Genomic DNA, 27459 nt, shown 5'->3' on the forward strand with positions numbered 1-27459 from the left:
GGGGCGATCACACAGTCAGGGCTGGGACCCGGTGAGTGAGCTCTCTGGCTTCTTCTGCTACTCCTTCCCACAGTGATTTCTAATGCACCGAGGGCTGGGCCTCCATGGCACGCCCCCTAGGCCGTCTCCCAGTCGCAAGAAGGGACCAGCCCAGACCAACCCACTAGAGAAGTTCATAAGTGAGAGCAGACTGGAGACCTCTGGGGCTCTGCTGAGACTCTGCTCAAGCACACAGCCCCCTGCAAGTGATCCTGGGACGCTCCAAGCGCTTGGCCACTCTACCAGAAAGGTTTCCTGTGCTCCTACCAAAGCCTTCATCCCATTTCCGCGGTTCGGGAGCCCTGCTGGCTGAAGGGGAGCACCTGGGAGTCTCCGCCACCCCACCACCCACCCCCAGCATGAAAACCCTAAAGAAACAGTGGTTAGAAGTACTGAGCATCTACCAGTATGTGCTCTGTTTCGTCTTCCTGGGTAAGGGGAGCTGGGCAGGGGTCCAACTGGGAAGGTGGGAAAGGAGAGGGGAGAGGGAGGAAGGCTGCAGCACCCCCTACTGGACCACCAGGGCAAAGGGAGGTGAAGGGAAGTGAAGCCTCTCAGTCCTGTCCCACTCTTCGGGACCCCCATGGACTCTAGTCTACCAGGCTCCTCTGTGGATAGGATTTTCCAGTCAAGAATACTGGAGTGGACTGCAATTTCCTTCTCCAGGGGATCTTCCTGACTCAAGGATTGAATCGGGGTCTCCTGCATTGCAGACAGACGCTTTATCGTCTGAGCCACTGGGGAAGCCCAGGGCAAAGAGCTAGCAGGGAGGCGGTCTAGCAGGGAGACGGGCAAGGATCTCACTGGTGAGGGTAGAAGGGAGAAATCATTGTGGCTTCACAATCTAAACCATTTTCATTTCTCAACTTTCCCCAGGCCCTGTCTTTTCCCTTCTTGGCGTCTTCCTCCTCTTCACCTCGCTCTGGTGTTTCTCTCTTCTCTACTTGGTATGGTTATTCCTGGACTGGGACACACCCCAGCAAGGTGAGTGCTAAACAATGGCAGGAGGAGAACGGGGTGACAGAGGATGAGGTGGTTGGATGGCATCATGGACTCAATGGACATGAGTTTGAGCAAGCTCTGGGAAACAGTGAAGGACAGGGAAGGCTGGCATGCTGCAGTCCATGGGGTCACAGAGAGTCAGACACAACTTAGCAGCTAAACAATAACAAGGGCCCGGGTAGAGGGAGGTGATAAATGGTGTCTGTAGTGATTCTTCCCCCCTTATCTCTCTGCCCAAGGTGGAAGGCGTTACCAGTGGTTGAAGAACTGCACTGTTTGGAAACACCTGAGTGATTATTTCCCCATTAAGGTAACAGGTCACCCTCCAAGGGATGCTCCACCCCTCCCTCTCCCTTACCTCCCCACCTCCCCTCTCCTACCCCTGATGGATTCTCACCTCTGGCTGCTGAAGTTCAGGTGATGGGGCAGGGGGTGGGATGGTGTTCCAGAGTGGACCCTCGTGCCTTTGACCCCATCTTAGATCCTGAACTCTCAAGTCTCTTGATGTGGAGGGAAGTCCTTTCAGCTGATGTCCTGCCTTCTGTTTTCTTTCCCGCATCCTGCCCCCTGCCACCACAGCTGGTGAAGACAGTAGAGCTGCCCCCAGACAGGAACTACGTGCTAGGGTCCCACCCACATGGGATCATAGCCATCGGAAGCTTCTGTAACTTCGCCACGGAGGGCACTGGCTCCTCACAGCAGTTCCCAGGGCTTCGGTTCTCACTGGCTGTGTTGAACTGTCTCTTGTACTTGCCAGGCCATCGAGAGTATTTTCTGTCCTGTGGTGAGTTTGAGCTGAGGGACAGAGGGTGACCCCACCCCAATCTGGCCAGAGTGACCCCCACTCACCACCCACCCCAGGCACTTGGCTTGAATTGGCCAAGTTCACAATGGGGGTCAGGAGGTGGCTTGGCCCAAGTGTCCTGCATCCATGCTGGGAGAGTCACTGTAGGGTACGTGGACAGGGGCACAGAGGTAGGGGGTTTGGAGAGAAGGGGGTGATGTCTAATACTTAGTGAGCTAAAGGGACAGGAGAGGGACTGTGGAGCCAATGAGGGGGTACTGACTGCTCCTGAACCTCCTCATGCCCACAGGAGTGTGTTCTGTGAACCGTCAGAGCCTGGATTTTGTTCTATCTGAACCACAGCTCGGAAGGGCTGTGGTCATCGTGGTCGGAGGGGCCAATGAGGCCCTGTATGCCGTCCCAGGGGAGCACCGCCTCACTCTCCGGAATCGTAAAGGCTTCGTCCGCCTGGCACTGAGGCATGGGTGAGTGGGTGCCCAGTCAGGGCTGCCTTCAATGGTCAGAACCTCACAGTGCGTCTGGTCATCTACCCTTTATCCCTACACGCCAGCCCCCTGGAGGTGGACTGTGTGTCCCCAGAGCTTACACTTTGACCACCTCTAGAGGGCGCTCTAGGCAGACCTTGGGTGTTTCCTCTGTGCCCAGCCCTGGGGCCCATTCCCCAGGCTTCCTCCCACGCAGAGAGACAGACAGGGTCACAGTGCCAATGGCTGGACCCTGGGGGCTCGTATGCCCTTGACTCACATTCTTTTATGATGCCCTCTAACAGGCAAGACCTGCACACTTCTTACTTGTGAAACAGAGTTAATACCTACCTTGTCACCATGTTGTAGTTGAGAGCGTATGTGAAAATGTATATAAGAAGGTCCAGTGTACATTGGTCTTAAGAAATAAAATCCCTTCCTCTAGATCTTTCTTGTAGAACCGTCATTTGCTCCTAATGCCTAGGAAAGTGGTAACCTATGGGGGAGGAATTTGGGAGTGCTCCTCGAGCCCCTGATGTGACCAACCCTCTTCTCTCTTGTCTCCCCACATTCCCAGTGCCTCTCTGGTGCCCGTGTACTCCTTTGGGGAGAATGACATCTTCAGAGTTAAGGCTTTTGCCCCAGACTCCTGGCAGCGTCTGTTCCAGGTCACCATCAAGAAGCTCCTGACCTGCTCTCCTTGCATCTTCTGGGGCCGTGGTCTCTTCTCAGCCAAGTCCTGGGGCCTGGTGCCCTTGGCCAGACCCATCACCACTGTGGGTGAGTGCCCATGTCCAGGGAAGAAGGCTGCTATCTGCTGTGTGTGCAGCCGAGGCCCCTCCCCTGACCTGAGTCCCCCTGTCCCTGCAGTGGGCCGCCCCATCCCGGTGCCCCGGTGCCCGCAGCCCACCGAGGAGCAGGTGGACCACTATCACACGCTGTACATGAAGGCTCTGGAGCAACTGTTTGAGGAGCACAAGGAGAGCTGTGGCCTCCCGGCTTCTACTCGCCTCGCCTTCATCTAGCCCTGGCCTCACGCCTGTGCCCCTCCCAGCCTGCCCCCCGCCCCCAGCCCCTGATCCCAGCGCCTGAGAACCCCACCTACTGCCACGCTACTGTGCCAATAAAAGTTCTCTCACCACTGCTTGAAAGAATCTCTCTCTCGAGCAAGTTTGCCCACGTGTGTTCCACCACCACACTAATCGATAGAGACTTGCCGATAGCAGGGCCCTGAGTTCTCCTCCCAGAGACTGAATTCTGCTCTATCACCCTCCATCTAGTCTCTTCCCTTGGCTGGGGCCTTTCTCCCTCTAAATAAAGGCATCTGCTTAGTTGAGAAACATAGGGCATCAGAATGATGTTGGGGAGGGCTGATCCCAATGGGCTAGGCTTTGAGGTGTGGACAGGATAGAGGTAGCTCAAGGTAATAGGGTAGTTGCTGAAATACTGTGAACAAAAGCTGCGAGGGCCAAGGGTACCTGTCAGTAGGGAGATTTCAAAAAGAAATAGAAAAGAGAGTGTTAAGTACACAGCTTCCTTCTGCATCTCCTCCCATCCTTCCTGTTCCCTGGGGGTTGGGATATCGCATGATGCAGGGATTTATTTTACCATATGAAGCTCTACTGCAAGCCCAGCATTAGGTCCACATGATCTCATTCACTCAGTGAGAAGGGACTCTTCTCAAAATCACCTTATTAACATCAAGAAATTTAACAGAGTTTGGTAAAATAAGAGCCAATGAATTTATCACCATCATGTCCAACACACCATCATCATCATAGTCATGGCACCAGTGAAATACCAAGGATCCCCTGAAACATTGGGAGGGACCTTATGTGGTCATAGCATCCTTTGACTTACATGCCTCCTATTTGCTGACTATGTTTGTGCCTGTATCCATGAGTTAAATGAGAAGCACTTGTTGGAAAGTAACTGAGTACACATCAATTTGCTCTCCACCATGCTAGACATTTTATTCAGTGGAAGGATTTTCTCTTGTCCAAGTGAAAACTCTTAGCAGTTTCATGAATTATCTGGGTCGTTCTCAGGTGACAAGTTCTACATTCACTTAACTTTGGTATCTAGAAATGTTCAGTTGGGTTAGCAATCAACATTTGAATCTGCATCTGAGGGTAGGAATTCCCTGGTAACTCAGGTGTTAAAGGTTTCCCTGGTGGCTCAGCCATAAAGAATCCAACTGGGAGGCAGGAGACCCAGGTTCAATCCCTGGATCAGGCAGATCCTCTGTTGAAGGGTGTAGCAACCCACTCCAGTATTCTTGCCTGGAGAATCCCATGGACAGAGGAGCCTGGCTGGTTACAGAAAAGTCCATGGGATCACAAATGGTCAGACACAACTGAGCAACTTTCATTTCTTCAGTTGGTAACCACTGGCAATGCAGGAGAGTCTAGTTCGATTCTTGGGTCAGGAAGATCTGCTGGAGAAGGGATAGGCTACCACTTCAGTATTCTTGGGCTTCCAGGATGTCTCAGATGGTAAAGAATCCACCTGCAATGTGGGAGACCTGGGTTCGATCCCTGGGTAGGGAATATCCTATGGAGAAGGGAAAGGCTACCCACTCCTGTTCTGGTCTGGAGAATTCCATGGACACGGGAGCCTGGCAGGCTACAGGCCACGGGGTCCCAAAGAGTTGGACACAACTGAGCGACTTTGACTCATAGCAAGGGGGAGCTAGTTGCACCCAGGGAAGGGCAGAGAAAGAGGTGTAGCCACTGCTGAGAGTGGCCCTGCCACTGCCCCATGTTCCCTGGATCCTCCTCCTGCCGTTCCTCACGCCTATCCACGCCATCAGTGAAACCAGCTTCTAGGTGCTCTGTCCCCAACTCCACCGCAGGCTCAAGGCCTCTGCATGGTCAGGAGGTAAGAGTCCCAGGACGGGATCTGAATACTTGGCGGCAGGCCTCGCACACAGGCTGGACTCTGGCAAGGTGACCACCATGATCTCTGTCCCAGTGAATCCCTCGGAAGAGAAGGGGACTTGAAGGCATCTCAGTGACCACCCTTCTTGACTCCTCCTCTGCCCACAGTGGCAACCCCAATTAGGTTACAAGGAACCAGGGGGCCTACTCCCGTGCAGATGGAGCCACGCACGCAGTTGTTCCAAGAGCTCGGGGCTCGGTACGTGTCCCTGCCCACAGGCACCCCCTCCTCACCTAGGCAGCCACTGGCCCCCTCAGTGACTCTGGGCAAGGACTGAAATTAAAGGTGGGAAAATACTTGTGACGCTGAGATGTTTGACCTTGGGGATGAGATACTCTTTCCAAGCCATGTCTCCTGGTGGCCTTGACACTCCCAGAGACCCACAACCAGACGAGGGTGCTTGTCCAGGATCTTCGAGATCCCACAGTCGGGGCTGGGACCTAGTGGGTGGGCTCTCTGGATTCTTCTGCAACCTCTGCCCCACAGGATTTTGGAGGCACCTGGAGGTGGACCTCAGCGGCATGTCTCCTGCCCCGCCTCCCTGCGCTACCCAGTGGCCAGCCCGGACTGACCCACTGGAGAAGTTCATGATCAGTGTGTAGGGAGGCCTGAAACATCTGGGGTTCTGGACCCGAGTCTCCACATCCACACAGCCACTGCAAGAGATCCCAGGAGGCCACAAGGGCTTGGCCACTGAGACCAGAAAGCCTTCCAGGACTCTTAGAGAAACCAGCATCCTTTTTCCGGAGTCCTGGAGTCCTGCTGGCAGAAGCGGAGCACCAGAGAGTCTCCACCGCCTGGCCGCCCTCCCCCACTATGAAAATCCTGCAGAAACAGTGACTAGAAGTACTGGGCATGTACAAATACGTGCTCTGCTGACTCTTTCTGGGTAAGGGGAGTAGGGTGTGGGGTCCACGATGCAAGAAGGGAAGGGGGATGGTGGGGAGAAAAATGCTACAGCCCCTCACCTCATACCTGAACTTGAGGGGCAAAGGGAGGAGGGGCCAGAAGTCAGCTGGGAGATGCCAAAGACCTCATTTGTGAGCATGGAGGGGAGACGTCATTGTGGTTTCACAATCTAGGTCATTTTCCTTTCTCATCTTTCCCCAGGCCCTTTCTTTTCCCTTCTTGCCTTCTTCCTCCTCTTCACCTCCATCTGTTCTTTCTCTCTTCTCTACATGGTGTGATTCTTTCTGGACCAGGAGACAGCTCCCCAAGGTTACAAAACAAGGCCCCGGGTAGTGAGAGGTGATAAATGGTATCTATAGTAATTCTTCCCCCCATCCCCATCTCTCTGCCCCAGACAGAAGGGGTTCTCCGTAGATGAGGAACTGGATTGCTTGGAAACACCCGAGTGATTATTTCCCCATTAAGGTAACAGGTCATCCTCCAAGGGATGCTCCACTCTTCCCACTCCATTATCTCCCCACCTCCTCACCCCTCCCCCGATTGACTCTCACCTCTGGCTGCTTAAGTTCAGGTTACGGTGCAGGGGATGGGATGGTGTTCCAGAGTGGACCCTTGTTCCTTTGACCCCATCGTGAACTCTCACGTCTCTTGAGGGGGAGGGAAGCCCTTTCAGCTGGGGTCCTGCCTTCCCTGTTTTCTTTCCCGCATCCTGCCCCCTGCACCACAGCTGGTGAAAACAGTAGAGCTGCCCCCAGACAGGAACTACGTGCTAGGGTCCCACCCACATGGGGTCACGGCCGTCGGAAGCTTCCGTAACTTCTGCACTGCCAGCATTGGCTCCTCCCAGCAGTTCCCAGGGTCTCGGTGCTCAGGAGTCACGCTGAATGGCCTGTTCCGCCGCCCAGTCTGTGGAGACAATGTTATGTCCTGTGGTGAGACCAGGGCTGAGTGACAGAAGGCAGCCCCACCTCAATCCGGAAAGAGTGGTCCCCGCTCACCACCCACCACGGGCACTTGGCTTGAACATTGACCAGGCTCACCGAGGGGGTCAGGAAGTGATTTTGAAGCAAGTGTCCTGCATCCTTGCTGGGAGAGGCGCTGTAAGGCACGCAGACTGGGGCACAGGGGTAAGGAGTTTGGAACAAAAGGGGCGGTATCTCACCCTTCCTGAGCTAAAGGGCAGGGTGAGCCACTAAGGGTCCAAGGAGGGAGACCGACTGTCCCTGCACCCCCTCTTGTCCACAGGCTAGGTTCTGCAAACCACCAGAGCCTGGATTTTATTCTGTCGCAGCCCCAGCTCGGCCAGGCTGCGGTCATCCTGGTTGGGGGAGCCCAGAAGGCCCTGCATGCCATCCCAGGGAGCACTACCTCACTCTCTGGAATCATCAAGGCTCCGTCCTCACTCTCTGGAATCATCAAGGCTCCGTCCTCCTGGCACTGAGGCACGGGTGAGCAGGGACCCAGCCAGGGCGGCCTTCAATGGTCGGAACCGCACAGCGTATCTGGGGATCTACTCTATCCCTACACACTGGCGCCCTGGAGGGGGACTGTGTGTCCCCAGAGCTCACACGGTGACCACCTCTAGAGGGCGCTCTGGGCAGCCCTTGATGTTTCCTCTGTGCCCAGCCCTGAGGCCCATTCCCCAGGCTTTCTCCCAGGCAGAGCGACAGACAGGATCACAGTGGGAAGAACTGGACCCTGGGGCTCAGACTCCCTCAGCTCACATTCTTTTATGATACCCTCTCACAGGCAATACCTTGCATGCTTCTTTACTTGTGAAATAGGGTTAACACCTACCTTGCCACCACATTGTAGTTAAGACTATATGAGAAAATGCATATAAGAAGGTAGAGTATACATTCATTTAAGAAATGTAAGTGCCTTCTAGATATTTCTTTGGAGCACCATCATTTGCTTCAAATGGCCTTGAGAAGTGGGACTTTGTGGGGGAGGAACGTGGGGACCCTCCTATAGCCGCTGACCTGACCAGCCCTCTTCTGTCTTGTCTCCCCACCCTCCCAGCGCCTCCCTGGTGCCTGTGTACCCCTTTGGGGAGAATGATGTCTTCAGAGTTAAGGCTTATGCCCCAGACTCCTGGCAGTGTCTGTTCCAGGTCACCTTCAAGAAGTTCCTGGGCATTTCTCCTTGCATCTTCTGGGGCCGTGGTGGTCTCTTCTCAGCCAAGTCCTGGGGCCTGGTGCCCCTCGCCAGACCCATCACCACTGTGGGTGAGTGTCTGTCTCCAGGGAAGAAAGGAGTCCATCAACTGGGCGGGCAGCCGAGGCCCTCCCAGCACTTGTGCCCCCGGTCCCTGCAGTGGGCCGCCCCATCCCGGTGCCCCAGCGCCGGCAGCCCACCGAGGAGCAGGTGGACCACTATCACAGGCTCTACATGAAGGTTCTGGAGCAACTGTGTAAGGAGCACAAGGAGAACTCAGCCTCCCGGCTCCTACTCACCTCACCTTCATCTAGTCCTGGCCTCTCCCCTCCGCAGCTCACAGCCCCCCCAACCCCTGATCCCAGTGCCTGAGACCCCCACCGACTGCCCTGTTACTGGGTAAATAAAAGCCAGTTCTCTCACCACTGCTTGGTGGAGTCAGATGCTGGCAGAGCGCAGGCTCTCCCTCTGGGTGTGAGGATGCCCATGTGTAACCCCCACAATCCTAATGGTTTCACACTTGCTGCCTTAAACTGGGAATCAGGACCCTGCATTCTCAAGAGAATTCATTCTGCTGCCTGAGCTTGCCTCAGTCTCCTCTCTTGGCTTGGTCCCATCTCCCTCTGTCAATAAAGGCAAGTGCTTAGCTAAGAGTTGTTGGGCATCACCATGGCATCTGAAAGCAGAGTTCCCTGGAGAGGGAAGTTTGCAGAGTGGACAGGATATAGGTAGGTGGAGACCATAGAGTAGATGGTGAAATACTGTGAATAAATGCTGACAAGGGTCAAGGGTACCTGATAGTAGGGAGGGTTAGAATGATCCCCAGTGATAGAAATGACAGGAGTTAAGTACATACCCGCTTTGGCATATCCTCCCATCCTTATGTAAATTATCAATATTTAAAGTCTTAAAAAATGGAGACTTCCAAAATAAGAGCCAATGACTTGACTACCATCATCACCATCACCACCATCATCACCCCAGGCATGGCACCTGCCCTTTGATAGCTAAAACAGTCTATGGGACCTTATGTGCTTATAGCATTCTCTGATGAGTGTCCAGTCCTATCACCTGACTGACTTTTTGTCTGTATCCATGACTTAGAAAGAACTTGTTGGAGCGTAACTGAATGCAACTCTTTGTCTTCCGCTGTCTTGGAAAATTTATTCGGTGGAAGAACTTTCTTTTCCCCTGGATGAAAATCTTGGCAATCCTCTGACTTACCTGTTACTTCTCAGGTGAGAAGTTCTACATTCACTTAAGATTGGTACCTTGAAATGTTTAGTTGCTGTATCAGTCAACCCTTGCGTCTTCATTTGAGGGTAGCAATTTCCCATTTCCAAGCAAGGGGGAGCTAGCTGCAAGGAGGCTGCCTGCTTGGCCAGAAGAGGCAATTGGGGGAAGAAAGAATAGAAAGGGGAGGAGCGATGTCTTCCTTTTACCTCGTTTCCCAGCTTCTGTGACTGGTCCCCTTGGTGTTGGCATATGGGGCAGAGGAGAAAGGGGGCCCAAAGTTCTGGACTTCGCTGTCCTAAGACAGCAATGTGTTCTCTGAGCTCCAGATTTTTGAACTCGATTTCTTTCCCTTGTGGGTTATTTCATGGATCATTTAGAGTTGTCTTTTAAGGTCCCTGTGGGAAGCAACAAAGTCTGCAGAGGGTGAGGAAAGAAAGGAACCCTCCTCCTCTGTCAGTGGGAATGTAAGTTGGTCCAGCCACTATGGAGAACAGCATGGAGGTTCCTTAAAAACCTAAAACTGAGCCATCATATGACCCTGCGATCCCTCTCCTGGGCATATATCCAGAGAAAAACATGGTCCTAAAGGATACATGCACCCCAACATTCACTGCAGCACTGTTTACAACGGTGAAGACATGGAAGCAACCCAAATGTCTACTGACAGAGAAATTGACCCAGAACATGTGGTACTTGTGTGCAATGGAATATTACTCAGCTGTAAAAATTAATGAATTCGGATCATTCATAGTGATATGAATGCACCTACGGTATGTCATAAAGTGAAATAAGTCAGAAAGAGAAAATGAAGATCATATATTAACGCATATATATGGAATCTAGAAATATGGTAGTGAGGGACCTGTTTGCAGGGCAGGAATAGAGATGAAGATGTAGAAAATGGACTTGGTGACACAGGGCAGAAGGAGAGGGTTTCATAGAGTATGATGCATTGACAGAGCAGCATTGACGTATGTACACTAGCATGTGTAGAACAGATAGCTAGTGAGAAGCTGCTTTATATCACAAGGAGCTCAGCTGGGTGCTCTGTAATGACCTAGGGGGTGCGATAGGGGTGGGGTGGGAGGAAATCTCAAGAGGGAGGGGAGATATATATATATATATATACATATACACACACACACACATATATATATACATATAGCTGATTCACCTTGTTGTACACCAGAAACTGGAACTTTCCAGGTGGCACTAGTGGTAAAGAACCAGTCTGGCAATGCAGGAGACATAAGAGATGTGGGTACAATCCCTGGGTTGGAAGATCCCCTGCTGGAGGGCATGGCCACACGCTCCAGTATTCTTGCCTGGATGACCCCATGGAGTGAGGAATCTGGTGGGCTACAGTCCCTAGAGTAGCAAAGAGTCAAACACGACTGAAGTGACTTAGCCCACACGCACAGCAGAAACTAACAGATTCATTCAAACTTGGAAAAGGAGCCTGTCAAGGCTGTATGCTGTCACCCTACTTGTTTAACTTACATGCAGAATACATTATGCAAAATTCCAGGCTGGATGAATCACAAGCTGTAATCAAGACTGCTGGGGGAAATATCAACAACCTCACATAGGCAAATGATACCACTCATTTGATACCGCAGAAAATAAAGAGGAACTAAAGAGCCTCTTGATGAAGGTGAAAGAGGTGAGCGAAAAAGCTGACTTAAAATCAACATTCAAAAAACTAAGATCATGGGATCATCGGATCCCAGTACTCATGCCAAATAGAAGGGGGAAAAGTGGAAGTAGTGACACTTTATTTTCTTGGGCTCCAAAATCACTAGGGATCGTGACTATAGCTGTGAAATTAAAAGGTGCTGCTGCTCCTTGGAAGGAAAACTTGACAAACCTAGACAGCCTATTAAAAAGCAGAAACATCACATTGTGGACAAAGGTGCATATATTCAAAGCTATGTTTTTTCCCGATAGTCATGGATGGATGTAAGAGTTGCACCATAAAGAAGGCTGAGCACTGAAGAACTGATCCTTTCAAACTGTGGTGCTGAAGAAGACTCCTGAGAGTCCTTTGGACTGCATACAGATCAAACTACTCAATTCGAAAGAAACAACCCTGAATATTTGTTGAAAGGAATGATGCTAAAGCTGAAACTCCAGTACTTTGGCTACCTGAGGTAAAGAGCTGACTCACTGGAAAACACCCTGGTGCTGAGAAAGATTGAAGGCAAAAGGAGAAGGGGACAACAGAGGATGAGATGGTAGGATGGCATCACCGACTCAATGCACATGAATTCAAGCAAAACCGGGAGATAGTGGAGGACAGGGGAGATTGGCCAGCTGCAGTCCATGGGGTCACAAAGAGTCTGACACCACTTAGTGATCAACAACACCGTCTCCCCGACAACATGATATTGTAAAACAATTATACTTCAATTAAAAGAATAACAAAATTTAAACAAAAAAAAAAATCACATTCTGGAAATTCTCTGGCAGTCCAGTGGTTAGGATTCCAGATCTCAGTGTCCAGGGTCCAGGTTCAATCCCTGGTCAGGGAACTAAATGTCAACAAGGCGAGGCACCGCCAAACAGCAATGACAAAATAGATGACTTTCCCTGACCTGGAAATGAGCTGGCTCTGATCAGTGTTGAACACACTCAAATCACGGTGAGGACAGGCCCCAGCCCACTTGGAGGGTGTGCTCACAGCCCAGTGGACACTGTCTTGGAGGGGCTTCCCAATCTTTAGCCTTTCCCACAAAGCCCTTCCCTCTGGAGGTCTCCCCACAAAGGCCTAAGCTAGGTTTAGGTAACAAACCCTCCTGCAGGTCCTCTACCCCTCTGGGGCCATATCCAGGTGACAGAGGAGGAACCCTGCTATTCAGGGTACATGCACACAAGGCGACCCCCACAGATATCTGCCAGCCCTGCAAGACACAGGGAGCCAGTCCCAACCTTCACAAATTCCAAACAGCTTCCTCATCCTTAGACGCTCAGCCCCATCCCTGATCTTCCCCTTTTGTCCTACGGGTGAGAACCTGTGTGCCCAAGTAGTGGATATACTTTCCTTGTGGGGCTCCTGATCGTGATGATCCATTGTGCAGATCAGCAGAGGGGGCCCGAAACCAGGGCAGAACCCAGGTCAGGGGTCAGGGCCAGGAGATTGAGCCAAAAGACGGTAATATCAGAGCCACAGTGGCCCCTGTGTGACTCCCCTCTACAGAAGGCCAGCCTCCTCCAATCGCCTCCACCCAGGGCCTCCAAGTGTTTGCCCTCCTGCAATGGATCTTCTCCTTTCTGGGGCTGGGTGAGTCCTTGAAGCCTTGAGAACTCCGGGCCTGGCTCTCTGCTTCCTGATGCCAGTTGGGAGGGAGGTGGGGCTGGGATCTCTGCATTGAAGAGATTGGGCCTGAATCTATGGAGGAGAGAAGGGGGTAAAAAGGGGCCCTGGGACTTAAACCTCTGGAATCAGAGTCCTCCCACGTCGTGCCCCCACCTCCAGTCCAGGGGTGCCTGGATGCCTTGCTCCTCGTACTCCTGAGCCAGGCTTGGATCCTAGCGGTCTTCAACCTGGACGGGCTCAATGGAGACAGAAACATACCTTGGGCAGGAGATCATGGCTCTGCCTGGGTCCACACTGGGCCATCTGGAGGCATTTCCAAGATCAACCTCCCCATCTTGGTGAGGCACTCTGGAACTCTGTGCTGGGTGCGAGCTGGACTTCAGGGTAGACTCTTGGGACAGTCACCCCCAAAGTCCAAACATGGCACCCCCCACCCCCCTGGTGTTGGTGGACACCACAGAGTTAGGTCCCTCCCACAGCTACCTCTTGGTGGAGCTTCCGCCCTCTTGGGGTCCTGGTCCTCAGGGTCTTAAGCACAGAGACCAGACGCTTCTCTCACCTCTTCCCTGGCCTCCGGCCTCACCTGCTCCAACTGCTCCATCGCGTCCATCCTCCTGTCTTCAGGGACTACATCCTGTGTGCTGGTGAGCAGGGGAGCCCTGGGTCTCAGGACCCCCAGTCCCTGAGGTCACCTCCTCCCTGCCCTCCTCCCCCCTGGGGGCGCCTGGTCCCAGCTCCATCTCCCAGTGCCCTCCTCCCTTTTTCTGGAAGACTCAGATGGCAGGTCTTCCTGCCTCACAGGTTTGGTGTCGCCTGTAAGGCCCGTGCCTCCTGTCTCCTGTCCAGGCCTGATGGCCGTCCTGGCCGTGGGTTGGCCCCTAGAGGCCCTGAAGGCACAGCCTGGATCGCTTTGCTTTCGCAGCTGATATCGGAGGGATTTCTCAAGTTGGCGTGGGAACACGGGGGAGCAGCCTGCCTGCGGTCTCGGGGGCAGCGCCGCGGGGGAGGAGCGCAGAGCTCCGCACTCAGGCAGCCGCTGCTCTCCCAGGTCTCTCCTGTGCGCTCTTCACTTTGGGGAAGAACGAGATCTTCTAGCAGTTTCAGACCGGCCCGGGGCCTGGGTGAGAAACGCTGCAGCAGATAGGAAGACGGGTCCCTCCGCTCTTCCCCGTCCCCCCCACCCCATACCCCGGGGCCTCCTTCCGCCCTTCCACACGCCCATCCCATCCGCCCGTCTACCCTCCCCCGCTCTCATGCCTGACCGCCGGCTACTCCCAGGCTGAAAGTACCCAGACTGGTCCCTGACTTCTTGGCTGCCAGCCTCACCCCCAGGCTGGCCTCTCGCAACTCCGCCAGCCCTGAACTCGGTCTCAGTTGATCCCGGCAGGAGGGAAGGGGCCTTGCAGGTGGCTCTGTGACCACCCTTCTTGTCTCCTGTTCCGGGCACAGTGGGGGTCCCAGACCCGGGTACAGCGAACTCGAGGCCCGGCAGCGCGCAGGTGCACGCGGTCTAGGAAGCAGCGGTTGGAAGAGATCAAGGCACGCTGTGGCATCCCGGCACACAGGCGGGGCATCTTCACCTAGGGGCACCTCAGGCCCCCAGCAGCTGCCTGGATGACTGTGCTGGAGACTGAAATTAAAGGCTGGACCATCCTGCGTCAGGGTCTCCCCTGATGGCTCAGTTGGTAAAGAAACCGCTTGCAGGGCAGACACCCAGGTTCGATCCCTGGGTAGGGAAGATCCCCCGGAGAAGGGAATGGCAAGCCCCTCCAGTCTTCTTGCCTGGAGCATTCCAAGAACAGAGGAGCCTTGGTGGAAATCAGTAGTCCATGGGTCGCAGAGAGTCGGACACGACTGAGCGACTAACACTTTCATGGTGCATAGGAGACTTTTATGGCAATTAGGATATTCTGTATTTTATACAATGGTAGATATACTTGTCTGGAGAAGGCAGTGGCACCCCACTCCAGTACTCTAGCCTGGAAAATCCCATGGACGGAGGAGCCTGGTAGGCTGCAGTCTATGGGTGGGGTGTGTTCTGGTAAAGAGTCAGACACGACTGAGCGACTTCACTTTCACTTTTCACTTTCATGCATTGGAGAAGGAAATCGCAACCCACTCCACCCTATTCTTTCCTGGAGAATCCCAGGGACGGAGGAACCTGGTGGGCTGCCGTCTATGGGGTCGCACAGAGTCGGACACGACTGAAGCGACTTAGCAGCAGCAGCAGATACACTTGTCAAAACCCGCAGAGCTGTGGGACACAATGAGTGAACCCTAATGAAACCTACAGACTTTAGCTGAAAATCTGGTGTCAAGTGTGTTCCATCAGTTGTAACAAACATTCCTAATAATGCGAGGTGTTTATAATAGGGTAAGGCACAAGTGGGGGTGTGTGCCATATTAGAACGCTATTTTCTGTACAGCTTTTATAGAAATGTAAAAAATCCTTTAAAATATTTTTAGATAAATTAAGCTTTTTAACAAAAAGGTGGGAACACACCTGCAGTGTTGGTGTGTTTGCTCGTGGCAGGAGAAGTCCGCCTGCCCGGCCTCACCTTCCAGGGGCCTAGATACTCCAGGAGACCCACAGATAGCCCAGGGGCTCCGGTTAAGGATCAGCTGTCTCCTCCAGATCACACAGTCTCCACTGGGACGCAGTGGGTGTGTTTTCTGGCTTAGCAACACCCCCACACACAGATTCCTAAAGATTCCTGATGACCCAAGCAGTGGACCTGGGTGGCACGCCCCATATCCCACCCACCACATTGCCCAGTCTGACCCAGTCAGACCCAGTCCGACCCAATCCGACCCACTGGAGAAGGTCAGTGATCACTGTGAGGAGGCTGGAGACATCTGGAGCCCAGATTCCAGGGTCCCCCCATCCACACATTGCTCCCCATCTGAGCAATCCTGCGAAGCCCCAAGGACTTGGCCACTCACACCAGAAAGGCTTCCTGGGCTCCTACGGAAATCTTCATCCCTTCCCCCCGCCCCACCCCCTAGGGACCTGGAGCCCTGCAGCAGAAGGGGGCAGTGCCTGGGAGTCTCCACTGCCCCTCCATCTTCCTGCAGCACAAAAATGGTGCAGAAACAGGCTCAAAGTACTGAGTATCTACCAAAACATGCTCTCTTTTCTCTTCATGGGTGAGGGGAGCAGGGCATGGTTCCACTAGGGACAGAAGGAAGGGGAAGGGTGGGGGAAGATGGGTTGGAGGCCCACCTGCTGGGAAGCCCTTGGACAAAGAGAAGGGAGGGGACACAGGGCAGGTTGGGAGATGGGCAAAGATCTCATTGGTGAGTGTGGAGGCAAGAAGTCAGTGTGGTTCCAAAAGCTAATTCATTTTTCTTCCTCATCTTTCCCCCAGGCCCCTTCTTGTCTCTTCTTGCCTTCTACCTCCTCTTCACCTTGCTCCGGTGTTTCTCTGTTCTCCACTTCATATGGTTTGTTTCTGGACCAGAACACACCCCAGCAAAGTGAGCACAAAACAAGGGCCCAGGTAGTGAGAGGTGATAAAGGTTGTCTCCAGGAATTCTTCCCCCACCCTTCTCTCTGCCCAAGGAGGAAGGCATTGTCAGTGGATGAGGAATTGGATTGTTTGGAAACACCTGAGGGATTATTTCCCCACTAAGGTCACAGTTCACCCTCCAAGGAATGCGCTCCCTCTCCCTCTCCCCTACCCGCCCTCACCTCCTCACCCATTCCCATGCTGGAGTGTGAGCCCCGGCTGTCTAAGTTCCCACACTGGGGCAGGTTTTGGGATGGTGTTTCAGAGGGGACCCTGGTGCACTTGACCCCATTGTCGTACCTTGAACCCTGAAGTCTGTTAGTGTAGAGGGAACTCTTTATAGCTGGTATCCTGCTTTCTCTACTCCTTTCTTATCATCCTCTCCACCTCCAACAGCTGGTAAAATCCGCAGAGTTGGCCCCCGATGGGAACTACCTGCTGGTGGCCCACCATCATGGGACCACCAGCATCAGAACCCTCTGTAACTTCTGCACTGAGAGCACCGGATTCTCCCACCTGTTCCTGGGGCTTCGGCCCTGGTGAGGCCCGATGAATGGCATCTTCTACATCCCTATCGCGACGACATTATGGGCTGCGGTGGGTCTTCAGCTCGGTGGGAAATGGCAAACTAACCCCATGTCCATCAGAGGTGCCTCCAACCACCACCTGGAGCAGGAACCTGACTTGAACAGTGGCCGGGCTCACAGTGGGCTTTAGAGGATAGTTTTGCAGCAAGTGTCCTGCCTCCTTAAAGGGAGAGGCGCTGTAGGGCATGCTGACACGGGCACAGGGGTAGGGAGTTTGGAGAGGGATGGTTATTGCAGCCTTCATGTGCCAACAGGTAGGGTGAGAGAATAGGGAGCCAAGTAAGGGACTGTCAAATTCTTGCACACCCTCTTTCCTGCAGGGCTACGTTCTACAAGCCACCAGAGACTGGATTTTATCCTGTTCCACCTCAGCTTGGCCAGGCTGTGGTCGTCCTGGTCCGGGGAGAACACGAGGCCCTGTATGCCATCCCAGGGGAGCACTGCCTCACTCTCTAGAGTTGTAAAGGCTTCGTCCGCCTGGCACTGAGGCACAGGTGAGCGGGGGCCCAGCTGGGGCTGCCTTCAGTGGTCAGAACCTCACAGTGTGTCTGGGGATCTACTCTCTATCCCGACACACCGCCTCTCTGGAGGTGAACTGTGTGTCCCCAGAGCTTCCACCATGAACACCTCTACAGGGCAAACCTGGCAGACCTTGAGTGTTTCTCTGTGCCCACCAACGGTGTCCATTCCCCAGGCTCCTCCCATGAAAAGAGAGATAAGGTCACAGTGCTAATCACAGGACCCTGGGGCTCAGATGCCCTCTGTTGAAATTCTTAATGACAACCACGCAGGCAAGACCTTCCAAACTCATTTACTTGTGAAATAGTGTTAGTATTCCCCTTGCCACCAGGTTGTAACTAAGACAGTATCAGAAAATATATACAGGAAGGCCCTGTATCAGTCTTCCTAAGAAATCTAATTCCCTTCTCCCAGATCGACCTTAGTAGAACTCTCATTTGTCTCAAATTGACTTGGGAAGTGGTAACCTGTGGGGAATAATCTGGGGGTGCTCCTAGAGCCCCTGATGTCCTCTTCTCTCTTGCCCCCCTCTTCCCAGTGTCCCTCTGGTGCCCGTGTACTCCTTTGGAGAGAATGAAGCCTTCACAGTTAAGCCTCCTGCCCCAGACTCCTGGCAGCATCTGTTCCAGACCACCTTCAAGAAGCTCATGTACTTTTCTCCTTGCATCCTCTGGGGCCGTGGTGTCTTCTCAGCCCGGTCCCGGGGCATGGTGCCCTTGGCCAGACTCATCGCTACTTTGGGTAAGTGCCCGGCTCCAGGGCAGAAGGCTGCTGTAAGCAATATGGGCAGCCGAGGCCCCTCCCCTGACCTGAGTCCCCCTGTCCCTGCAGTGGGCCGCCCCATCCCGGTGCCCCAGTGCCAGCAGCCCACCGAGGCGCAGGTGGACCACTATCACGTGTTCTACATGAAGGCTCTGGAGCAACTGTTCGAGGAGCGCAAGGAGAGCTGTGGCCGCCCGGCTTATACTCGCCGCACCTCCATCCAGCCCTGGCCTCACCCCTCCCCGCCTCCCGGCCCCCCAGCCCCTGATCCCAGGGCCTGAGCCCCCCACCGGCTGCCTGCTACTGTGCCAGGAAGAGTCAGTTCTCTCACCTCTGCTTCGTAGAGTGTCTCTGGGAGGGAGCCTGCCCACGTGGGTTCCATCTCCACCTGATCGAGACAGACTTGCTGCCTTAGACTGATAGCAGGGCCCTGAATTCTCCTCCCAGAGACTGAATTCTGCTCTATCAGCTTCCATCTAAGTCTCTTCCCTTGGCTAAGGCCTTTCTCCCTCTAAATAAAGGCATATGCTTAGTTAAGAGATATAGGGCATCAGAATGGTGGTGGGGAGGGTAGATCCCTGAAGAACTATTCTCTGAAGTGTGCACAGCATTGAGGTAGGTGGAGACAATAGGGTAGATGGTGAACTACTGTCAGCAAAAGCTGACAAGGGTTAAGAGTACCTGTCAGAAGGGAGGGTTGGCATGAGCTTTCGTGATAGAAAAGAAAGAGTTAAGTACACAGCTTCCTTCTGCATCTCCTCCCATCCTTCCTGTTCCCTGGGGGCTGGGAGATCACATGAAGCAGGGATTTATTTTACCATATGAAGCCCTACTGCAAGCCCAGCATTTGGTCCACATGATCTCATTCATTCAGTGAGAAGGGACTCTTGGCAAAACTAACTTATTACGATAAAAAAATTTAAAAGAGTTTGGCAAAAGAAGAGCCAATGAATTTATCACTATCGTATCCATCACCACCATCATCATCACAGGCATGGCACCAGTGAAATATTGTGAGTGACTTTATGTGATCCAATGGTTGGGAACCGGCCTGCCAGTGCAGGGGACACAGATGGGATCCCTGGTCCGAAAGGATCCCACGGAGCAACTAAGGATGCCGAGGATCAGCTAAGCCCAAAGGCCACAACGACTGAAACCTGGCTGCTCTAGTGACCAAGAGCCGCAACTCCTGAGCTTGGGAGCCACAGCTACTGAAGCTTGAGCCTAGGGCCTGTATTCTGAAACAAAAGAAGGCTCCACAATGAGAAGTCCATGCCCAGCAAGGCAGAGGACCCCCGTTCACTGCAACCAGAGAGAGCCCTTGCACAGCAACAAAGACCCAGCACAGCCAATGATAAATAAATAATTTGAAATATTTGTAATAGTGTTTTAATTTAATTTTTGTCTACTTTATTTTTGGCTGCATTGGAGTCTTGCTTTTGCATGTGGGGCTTTCTCTAGTTGCACAAAGCCAGAGCTATTCCCTACTGGCGGTGCATGGGCAACTCATAACCCTGGTTTCCATGAGGCTGAGAACAGACTCTTGAGCACTCAGGTTTCAGCAGTTTGGTTCCAGCTTAGTAGTTGTGGCACATGGGCTTAGATGGCTGATGGCAGGTGGAATCTTCCCAGACCAGGGATCGAACCTGTATCTCCTGTCTCCCCAAGGGGATTCCTAAGTGTTGGACCACCAGGGAAGTCCAATTTTCTTTTCATTAAAAAGTCATTTTAAAAAGTGATGATTCAGGAATTCCCTGGAGGTACAATGGTCGGCACTGTGAGTTCACACTGCCCAGGGCTCAGGCTCAGTCCCTGGTCAGGAAATAAAATCCCACAAGGCACGGTGGAGCTCAACAACAACAAGAAGAAAGGACACTTTCTGTGGCCTGAAAACTGCTGGCTTACCGCCTCTGGTCATTGTTGAACTGGACCATGGTCATGGTGAGGACCGGCCCCAGTCTACCTGAGGGTGTGCCCCGCCCAGTGGACTCTCTGTTGGAGGGGCTCCCCAATCCTTAGCATTTCCCACAAAGCCATGCCCCCAGAGGTCTCTCCACCAGGGCCTAAGCTACTCCTTAGGGATTAAAGCTTCCTGCACATCCTCTACCCTTCAGGGCCAGGCCCCGGGGAAAAACGGGGAGCCCTGCTATTCAGGGTACACACCCACATGGCGAGCCCTACTGGCCCAGACCTCTGGCCTTGGGTGGGCCCAGGGACCCGCTGGAGTCAATGCCCAGATCCCAGATCAGGTCGCTGAGCGTGCAGATCTGCCATCAGAAGGGATTTGTCAAGTTGGCACTGGAACACCCGTGAGGACCCCGGGAGGTGAGGGGGGTGGGGGTTGGTGTCCAGGCCAGGCCTGGCCTCTCGGGCAAGGCCTCTTGCGAGGAGCCCCACCTCCAGGGCCCCAGAGTCAGGCGGCCCGTGTGCCCCCAGAGCCTCCCCGGGGCCAGTCTTCTCTTTGGGGGAGAATGAGCCCTTCCACAGTTTCTCTGCCCACCGGGGGGGTTCTGGGTGGAAAAACACAGGAAACACTGGGCTGCTGCTGAGACTGGCTCTATGAATGTTCCAGGCCCCAGGGCCTCCTCCTGCCCTTCCACACCTGAAACCTCTGCCTGCCTGCTCTGCTCCCAGGCTCCCCAGCCCGCTCCCCCCTCCAGGGTTCAAGGCCCCCGCATGGTTAGGAGGTGAAGCTCCCAGGTTGGGGCCTGAATACTTGGTGCCAAATGTCCCCAGGCTGGCATTTGGCAAACCCACCAGCCCTGAACTCTGTCTCACGGAATCCCGTGAGAGGGAAGGGGACTTCAAAGCATCTCGGCGATCACCCCTCTTGATCCTCTTCTGCCCACAGAGGGGTCTCCCATCCCGGTACAGCGGGGTGGGCTGTGGGGGTGGAGGGGGCACCCCGGCGCATGCGCCCATGCTGCCCATGCACTCAGTGTCCTGAATGGCTCTCGCAGCCTTTCCAAGATCAGATCCTGTGCTCCGGGGTCCCCGCCCACAGGCACCTCCTACCCTCACCTAGTTGGCCTCAGGCCCTGGAGGAGCATAGGTGGGGCTGAATTTAAAGCTGGAAATACACATATGGTATTACTGTGTTTGTCCTTAGGGTTGATGTCCCTGTGCCAAGTAATGCCTCCGAGTGGCCTATACACTCTCAGGCCAGAAAAGACAGTGTGCGCTCATCCAGGATCCGCGCGATCACACAGTCAGGGCTGAGATCCAATATGGGGTCCTGGCTTCTGCCACCCTCTTCACAATGATTTTGAATGCACCCAGGGCTGGACCTCCATGGCACGCCCCTTCGGCCGTCTCCCAGTCCCATGAAGAGACCAGCCCAGACCAACCAGTTCATGATAAGTGAGAGCAGACTGGAGAACTCTGGGGCTCTGATGAGAGTCTCCTCACACACACAGCCCCCCTACAAGCGATCTTGGGAAGCTCCAAGCGCTTGGCCACTCTACCAGAAAGGCTTCCTGTGCTCCTACCAAAGCCTTCACCCCATTTTCCCCCATTCGGAGCCCTGCTGGCTGAAGGGGAGCACCTAGGAGTCTCCACCACCCCACCACCCACCCCCAGCATGAAAACCCTAAAGAAACAGTGGTTAGAAGTACTGAGCATCTACCAATATGTGCTCTGTTTCGTCTTCCTGGGTAAGGGGAGCAGGGGTCCACTTGGGAAGGTGGGAAAAGGGAAGGTAGGCTAGGAAGGCTGGAGCACCCCTTACTGGACCAGCACAAAGGGAGGGACGTGGCAAAGTCTAGCAGGGAGACAGGCAAGGATCTCATTGGTGAGGGTAGAAGGGAGAAATCATTGCGGTTTCACAATCTGAACCATTTTCATTTCTCAACTTTCCCCAGGCCCTGTCTTTTCCCTTCTTGGCGTCTTCCTCCTCTTCACCTCGCTCTGGTGTTTCTCTCTTCTCTACTTGGTATGGTTATTCCTGGACTGGGACACACCCCTGCAAGGTGAGTGCTAAACAACGGCAGGAGGAGAACGGGGTGACAGAGGATGAGGTGGTTGGATGGCATCATGGACTCAATGGACATGAGTTTGAGCAAACTCTGGGAAATAGTGAAGGACAGGGAAGGCTGGCATGCTGCAGTCCATGGGGTCACAGAGAGTCAGACACAACTTAACAGCTAAACAACAAAAACAAGGGCCCGGGTAGAGGGAGGTGATAAATGGTGTCTGTAGTGATTCTTCCCCCCTTATCTCTCTGCCCAAGGTGGAAGGCGTTACCAGTGGTTGAAGAACTGCACTGTTTGGAAACACCTGAGTGATTATTTCCCGATTAAGGTAACAGGTCACCCTCCAAGGGATGCTCCACCCCTCCCTCTCCCTTACCTCCTCACCTCCCCTCTCCTCCCCCAATGGATTCTCACCTCTGGCTGCTGAAGTTCAGGTGATGGGGCAGGGGGTGGGATGGTGTTCCAGAGTGGACCCTCGTGCCTTTGACCCCATCTTAGATCCTGAACTCTCAAGTCTCTTGATGTGGAGGGAAGTCCTTTCAGCTGATGTCCTGCCTTCTGTTTTCTTTCCCGCATCCTGCCCCCTGCCACCACAGCTGGTGAAGACAGTAGAGCTGCCCCCAGACAGGAACTACGTGCTAGGGTCCCACCCACATGGGATCATAGCCATCGGAAGCTTCTGTAACTTCGCCACGGAGGGCACTGGCTCCTCACAGCAGTTCCCAGGGCTTCGGTTCTCACTGGCTGTGTTGAACTGTCTCTTGTACATACCAGGCCATCGAGAGTATTTTCTGTCCTGTGGTGAGTTTGAGCTGAGGGACAGAGGGTGACCCCACCCCAGTCTGGCCAGAGTGACCCCCACTCACCACCCACCCCAGGCACTTGGCTTGAATTGGCCAAGTTCACAATGGGGGTCAGGAGGTGGCTTGGCCCAAGTGTCCTGCATCCATGCTGGGAGAGTCACTGTAGGGTACGTGGACAGGGGCACAGAGGTAGGGGGTTTGGAGAGAAGGGGGTGATGTCTAATACTTAGTGAGCTAAAGGGACAGGAGAGGGACTGTGGAGCCAATGAGGGGGTACTGACTGCTCCTGAACCTCCTCATGCCCACAGGAGTATGTTCTGTGAAACGTCAGAGCCTGGATTTTATTTTATTTCAACCACAGCTCGGCAGGGCTGTGGCCATGGTGGTCAGGGGGCCAATGCGGCCCTGTATGCCGTCCCAGGGGAGCACCGCCTCACTCTCCGGAATCGTACAGGCTTCATCTGCCTGGCACTGAGGCACGGGTGAGTGGGTGCCCAGCCAGGGCTTTCTTCAATGGTCAGAACCTCGCAGTGTCTCTGGGGAGCTACACTCTATCCCTACACACAGGCTGTGGTCAAGATGGTGGAGCAGAAGAACGTGCAATTACCTTCTCCTGCAAGAACTCCAAAATTACAACTCTCTGCTGAACAACGATGGACAGGAGAAGGTCGGATCCCAAGAGAAAAAGATACCCCACATCCAAGGGCAAAGGAGAAGCCCTCGCAAGATGGTAGCAGTGCCATAATTGCCTTTAGAATCAAACCCCTTACCCACCAGAGACGCTCGGAGGGCTCAAACAACTCCTTGTGCACGGCAGCACCCAGAGAAGCCAGAGAGACTGAGCCAGACCTTCTTTGAGTGTCGCGTGAGTCCTGCAGAGGTGTGGGTCAGCAGTGGCCTGCCACAGGGACAGGGGCTCTGGCTGCAGCAGACCCGGGTCACACATCATGTGGCATAAGCCCTTTTGGAACTTGCCATTAACCCTACCAATAAAACCACCCAGCAGACGACCCACAAACTGCAGAACAATTATACCAAATAAATTCTCACACTGTTAAGGACCTTTTGAAGCAGTTTGCCATTATCGTCATTACCTCTACCTTAGTTTGGTCTCAGGTCAAGCAACAGGGAGGGCACAGAGCCCTACCCATCAAGAGAAAATTGGGTTAAAGGTTTACTGAGCATGGCCCAGCCCATCAAAACAAGACACAGTTTCCCCCACAGTCAGTCTCTCCCATCAGAAAGCTTCCTCTGACTTATCCTTATCTGTCAGAGGGCAGTCAGGGTGAAAATCACAATCACAGAACACTACCAATCTGATCACATGGACCACAGCCTTGTCTAACTCAGTGAAACTATGAGCCGTGCCATGCAGGGCCACCCAAGACGGACGGGTCATGGTGGAGAGTTCTGACAAAATGTGGTCCACTGGAGAAGGGAATGGCAAACCACCTAAGTATTCTTGCCTTGAGAACCCCATAAACAGTAGGAAAAGGCAAAAAGATATGACACTGAAAGATGAACTCCCCAGATCGGTAGTGCACAAAATGCTACTAGAGATCAGTGGAGAAATAACTCCAGAAAGAATGAAGAGATGAAGCCAAAGGGAAAACAACACCCAGTTGTGAATGTGACTGGTGATAGAAATAAAGTCTGATGCTGCAAAGAACAATATTGCATAAGAGCCTGGAATGTTAGGTCCATGAATTAAGGCAAATTGGAAGTGGCCAAACAGGAGATGGCAAGAGTGAACATCGACACTTTAGGAATCAGTGAGCTAAAATGAACTGGAATGGGTGAATTTACCTCACATGGCCATTATATCTACGACAGTGGGCAAGAATCCCTTAGAAAAAATGGAGTAGCCCTTGTAGAGGACAAAAGAGTCCAAAACGCAGTACTTGGGTGCAATCTCAAAAATGACAGAATGATCTCTGTTTGTTTCCAAGGCAAACCATTCAACATCCCAGCAATCCAAGTCTATGCCCCAACCAGTAATGCTGAAGAAGCTGAAGTTGAATGGTTCTGTGAAGACCTACAAGACCTTCTAAAACTAACACCCCCCAAAAGATGTCCTTTTCATCATAGGGGACTGGAATTCAAAAGTAGGAAGTCAAGAGATACCTGGAGTAGCAGGCAAATTTGGCCTTGCAGTACAAAATGAAACAGGGCAAAGGCTAACAGTTTTGACAAAAGAACACACTGGTCATAGCAAACACCCTCTTCCAACAACACAAGAGAAGACTCTACACATGAACATGACCAGATGGTCAGTACTGAAATCAGATTGATTACATTCTTTGCAGCCAAAGATGGAGAAGCTCTATACAGTCAGCAAAAATAAGACTGGGAGATGACTGTGGCTCAGATCAAGAACTCCTTATTGCAAAATTCAGACTTAAATTGAAGAAAGTAGGGAAAACCACTAGACCATTCAGGTATGACCTGAATCAAATCCCTTATGATTATACAGTGGCAGTGACAAATAGATTCAAGGGATTAGATCTGAAAGAAGTGCCTGAAGAACTATGGATGGAGGTTCATGACCTTGTACAGAAGGCAGTGATCAAGATCATCCCCAAGAAAAAGAAATGCAAAAAGGCAAACTGGTTGTCTGAGGAGACCTTACAAATATCTGAGAAAAGAAGAGAAGCAAAAGGCGAAGGAGAAAAGGAAAGATATACCCTGAATTCACAGTTCCAAAGAATAGCAAGGAGAGATAAGAAAGCATTCCCCAGTGAAAATGCAAGGAAATAGAGGAAAACAACACCATGAGAAAGACTAAAGATCTCTTCAAGAAAATGAGAGATACCAAGGGAACTTTTCATGCAAAGATAGGCACGATAAAGGACAGAAATGGTATGGACCTAATAGAAGCAGAAGTTATTAAGAAAATGTGGCAAGAATATACAGAAGAACTCTACAAAAAAGACCTTAATGACCCAGATAATCACAATGATGTGATCACTCGCCTAGAGCCAGACATCCTGGAGTCCAAAGTCAAGTGGGCCTTAAGAAGTATCACTACAAACAAAGCTAGTGGAAGTGAAGAATTCCAGCTGAGCTATTTCAAATCATAAAAGATGATGCTGTGAAAGTGCTGCACTCAATATGCCAGGTAATTCGGAAAATTCAGCAGTGGCCTCAGGACTGGAAAAGGTCAGTTTTCACTCCAATCCCAAAGGAAGGCAATGCCAAAGAATGTTTAAACTACACTTGCACTCATCTCACACCCTAGCAAAGTAATGCTCAAAATTCTCCAAGCCAGCCTTCAACAGTACGTGAACCGAGAACTTCTAGGTGTTCAAGCTGGATTTATTTTTTTTTTTTCTGTTTCATTTTTTCCCTATCATTTTTTTTCCATTTATTTTTATTAGTTGGAGGCTAACTACTTTACAATATTGTAGTGGTTTTTGCCATACATTGACATGAATCAGCCATGGATTTACATGTGTTCCCCATCCTGACCCCCCCTCCCACCTCCCTCCCCATCCCATCCCTCTGGGTCTTCCCAGTGCACCAGCCCTGAGCACTTGTCTCATGCATCCAACCTGGGCTGGCGATCTGTTTCACACTTGATATTATGCATGTTTCAATGCTATTCTCTCAGATCATCCCACCCTCGCCTTCTCCCACAGAGTCCAAAAGTCTGTTCTATACATCTGTGTCTCTTTTTCTGTCCTGCATATATGGTTATTGTTACCATCTTTTTAAATTCCATATATATGCATTAGGATACTGTATTGGTGTTTATCTTTCTGGCTTACTTCACTCTGTATAATGGGCTCCAGTTTCATCCATCTCATTAGAACTGATTCAAATATATTCTTTTTAATGGCTGAGTAATATTCCATTGTGTATATGCACCATAGCTTTCTTATCCATTCGTCTGCTGATGGGCATCTAGGTTGCTTCCATGTCCTGGTTATTATAAACAGTGCTGCGATGAACATTGGGGTACATGTGTCTCTTTCAGATCTGGTTTCCTCGGTGTGTATGCCCAGGAGTGGGGTTTCTGGGTCATATGGCAGTTCTATTTCCAATTTTTTAAGGAATCTCCACACTGTTCTCCATAGTGGCTGTACTAGTTTGCATCCCCACTAACAGTGTAAGAGGATTCCCTTTTTTCCACACCCTCTCCAGCATTTATTGTCAAGCTGGATTTAGAAAAGGCAGAGGAACCAGAGATCAAATTGCCAACATCCGTTGGATCATCGAAGAAGCAAGAGAATTCCAGAAAAATATCTACTTCTGCTTTATTGACTATGCCAAAGCTTTTGACTGTGTGGATCACAACAAACTGTGGAAAATTCTGAAAGAGATGGGAGTACCAGACCACCTGACCTGCCTCCTGAGAAATCTGTATGCAGGTCAAGAAGCAACAGTTAGAACTGGACATGGAACAACAGACTGGTTCCAAACTGGGAGAGGAGTATATCA

At 52.3% G+C, this 27459-nt stretch overlaps 2 protein-coding genes and 1 pseudogene across 3 annotated transcripts; all 3 read left to right on the top strand.

Annotated features, from left to right (window-relative positions):
* The first annotated feature begins 143 nt into the window (after positions 1-143).
* Positions 144-18541, top strand: LOC122701777 (2-acylglycerol O-acyltransferase 3-like). Of its 2 annotated transcripts, none has more exons than XM_043915074.1 (7): positions 144-471; positions 916-1023; positions 1281-1351; positions 1621-1825; positions 2136-2310; positions 2888-3090; positions 18315-18541. In XM_043915074.1, the coding sequence occupies exons 1-7, from the start codon at positions 399-401 to the stop codon at positions 18524-18526; spliced, it is 1047 nt and encodes a 348-aa protein (XP_043771009.1). In that variant the 5' UTR covers positions 144-398; the 3' UTR covers positions 18527-18541. The 2 variants fall into 2 exon arrangements, with proteins under 2 accessions (XP_043771009.1, XP_043771010.1); XM_043915075.1 differs by lacking the exon at positions 18315-18541 and adding an exon at positions 3181-3454 and having other exon boundaries at positions 166-471.
* On the top strand, positions 7044-9067 carry LOC122701781 (annotated as a pseudogene).
* Positions 18542-21568: 3027 nt separating the features above from the next.
* LOC122702028 (2-acylglycerol O-acyltransferase 3-like) lies at positions 21569-23681 on the top strand. Its single transcript, XM_043915545.1, has 6 exons — positions 21569-21605; positions 21767-21898; positions 22106-22213; positions 22474-22544; positions 22813-23017; positions 23587-23681. The coding sequence occupies exons 1-6, from the start codon at positions 21569-21571 to the stop codon at positions 23664-23666; spliced, it is 633 nt and encodes a 210-aa protein (XP_043771480.1). The 3' UTR covers positions 23667-23681.
* The last annotated feature ends 3778 nt before the right edge of the window (positions 23682-27459 follow it).

Source organism: Cervus elaphus, chromosome 10, assembly GCF_910594005.1.
Source record: "Cervus elaphus chromosome 10, mCerEla1.1, whole genome shotgun sequence".
NCBI classification, from domain to species: Eukaryota; Metazoa; Chordata; class Mammalia; order Artiodactyla; family Cervidae; genus Cervus; species Cervus elaphus.

What these genes read in the sequence shown, in the direction of transcription:
- LOC122701777 (XM_043915074.1), top strand. Translation starts at nt 399, where the DNA reads ATGAAAACCCTAAAGAAACAGTGGTTAGAAGTACTGAGCATCTACCAG. An exon ending in GCTCTGTTTCGTCTTCCTGG is followed by an intron (nt 472 to 915) that starts GTAAGGGGAGCT and finishes AACTTTCCCCAG; the next exon opens with GCCCTGTCTTTTCCCTTCTT. An exon ending in AGAGTATTTTCTGTCCTGTG is followed by an intron (nt 1,826 to 2,135) that starts GTGAGTTTGAGC and finishes TCATGCCCACAG; the next exon opens with GAGTGTGTTCTGTGAACCGT.
- LOC122702028 (XM_043915545.1), top strand. Translation starts at nt 21,569, where the DNA reads ATGAAGAGACCAGCCCAGACCAACCAGTTCATGATAA. An exon ending in GACCAACCAGTTCATGATAA is followed by an intron (nt 21,606 to 21,766) that starts GTGAGAGCAGAC and finishes CCCCATTCGGAG; the next exon opens with CCCTGCTGGCTGAAGGGGAG. An exon ending in GCTCTGTTTCGTCTTCCTGG is followed by an intron (nt 21,899 to 22,105) that starts GTAAGGGGAGCA and finishes AACTTTCCCCAG; the next exon opens with GCCCTGTCTTTTCCCTTCTT.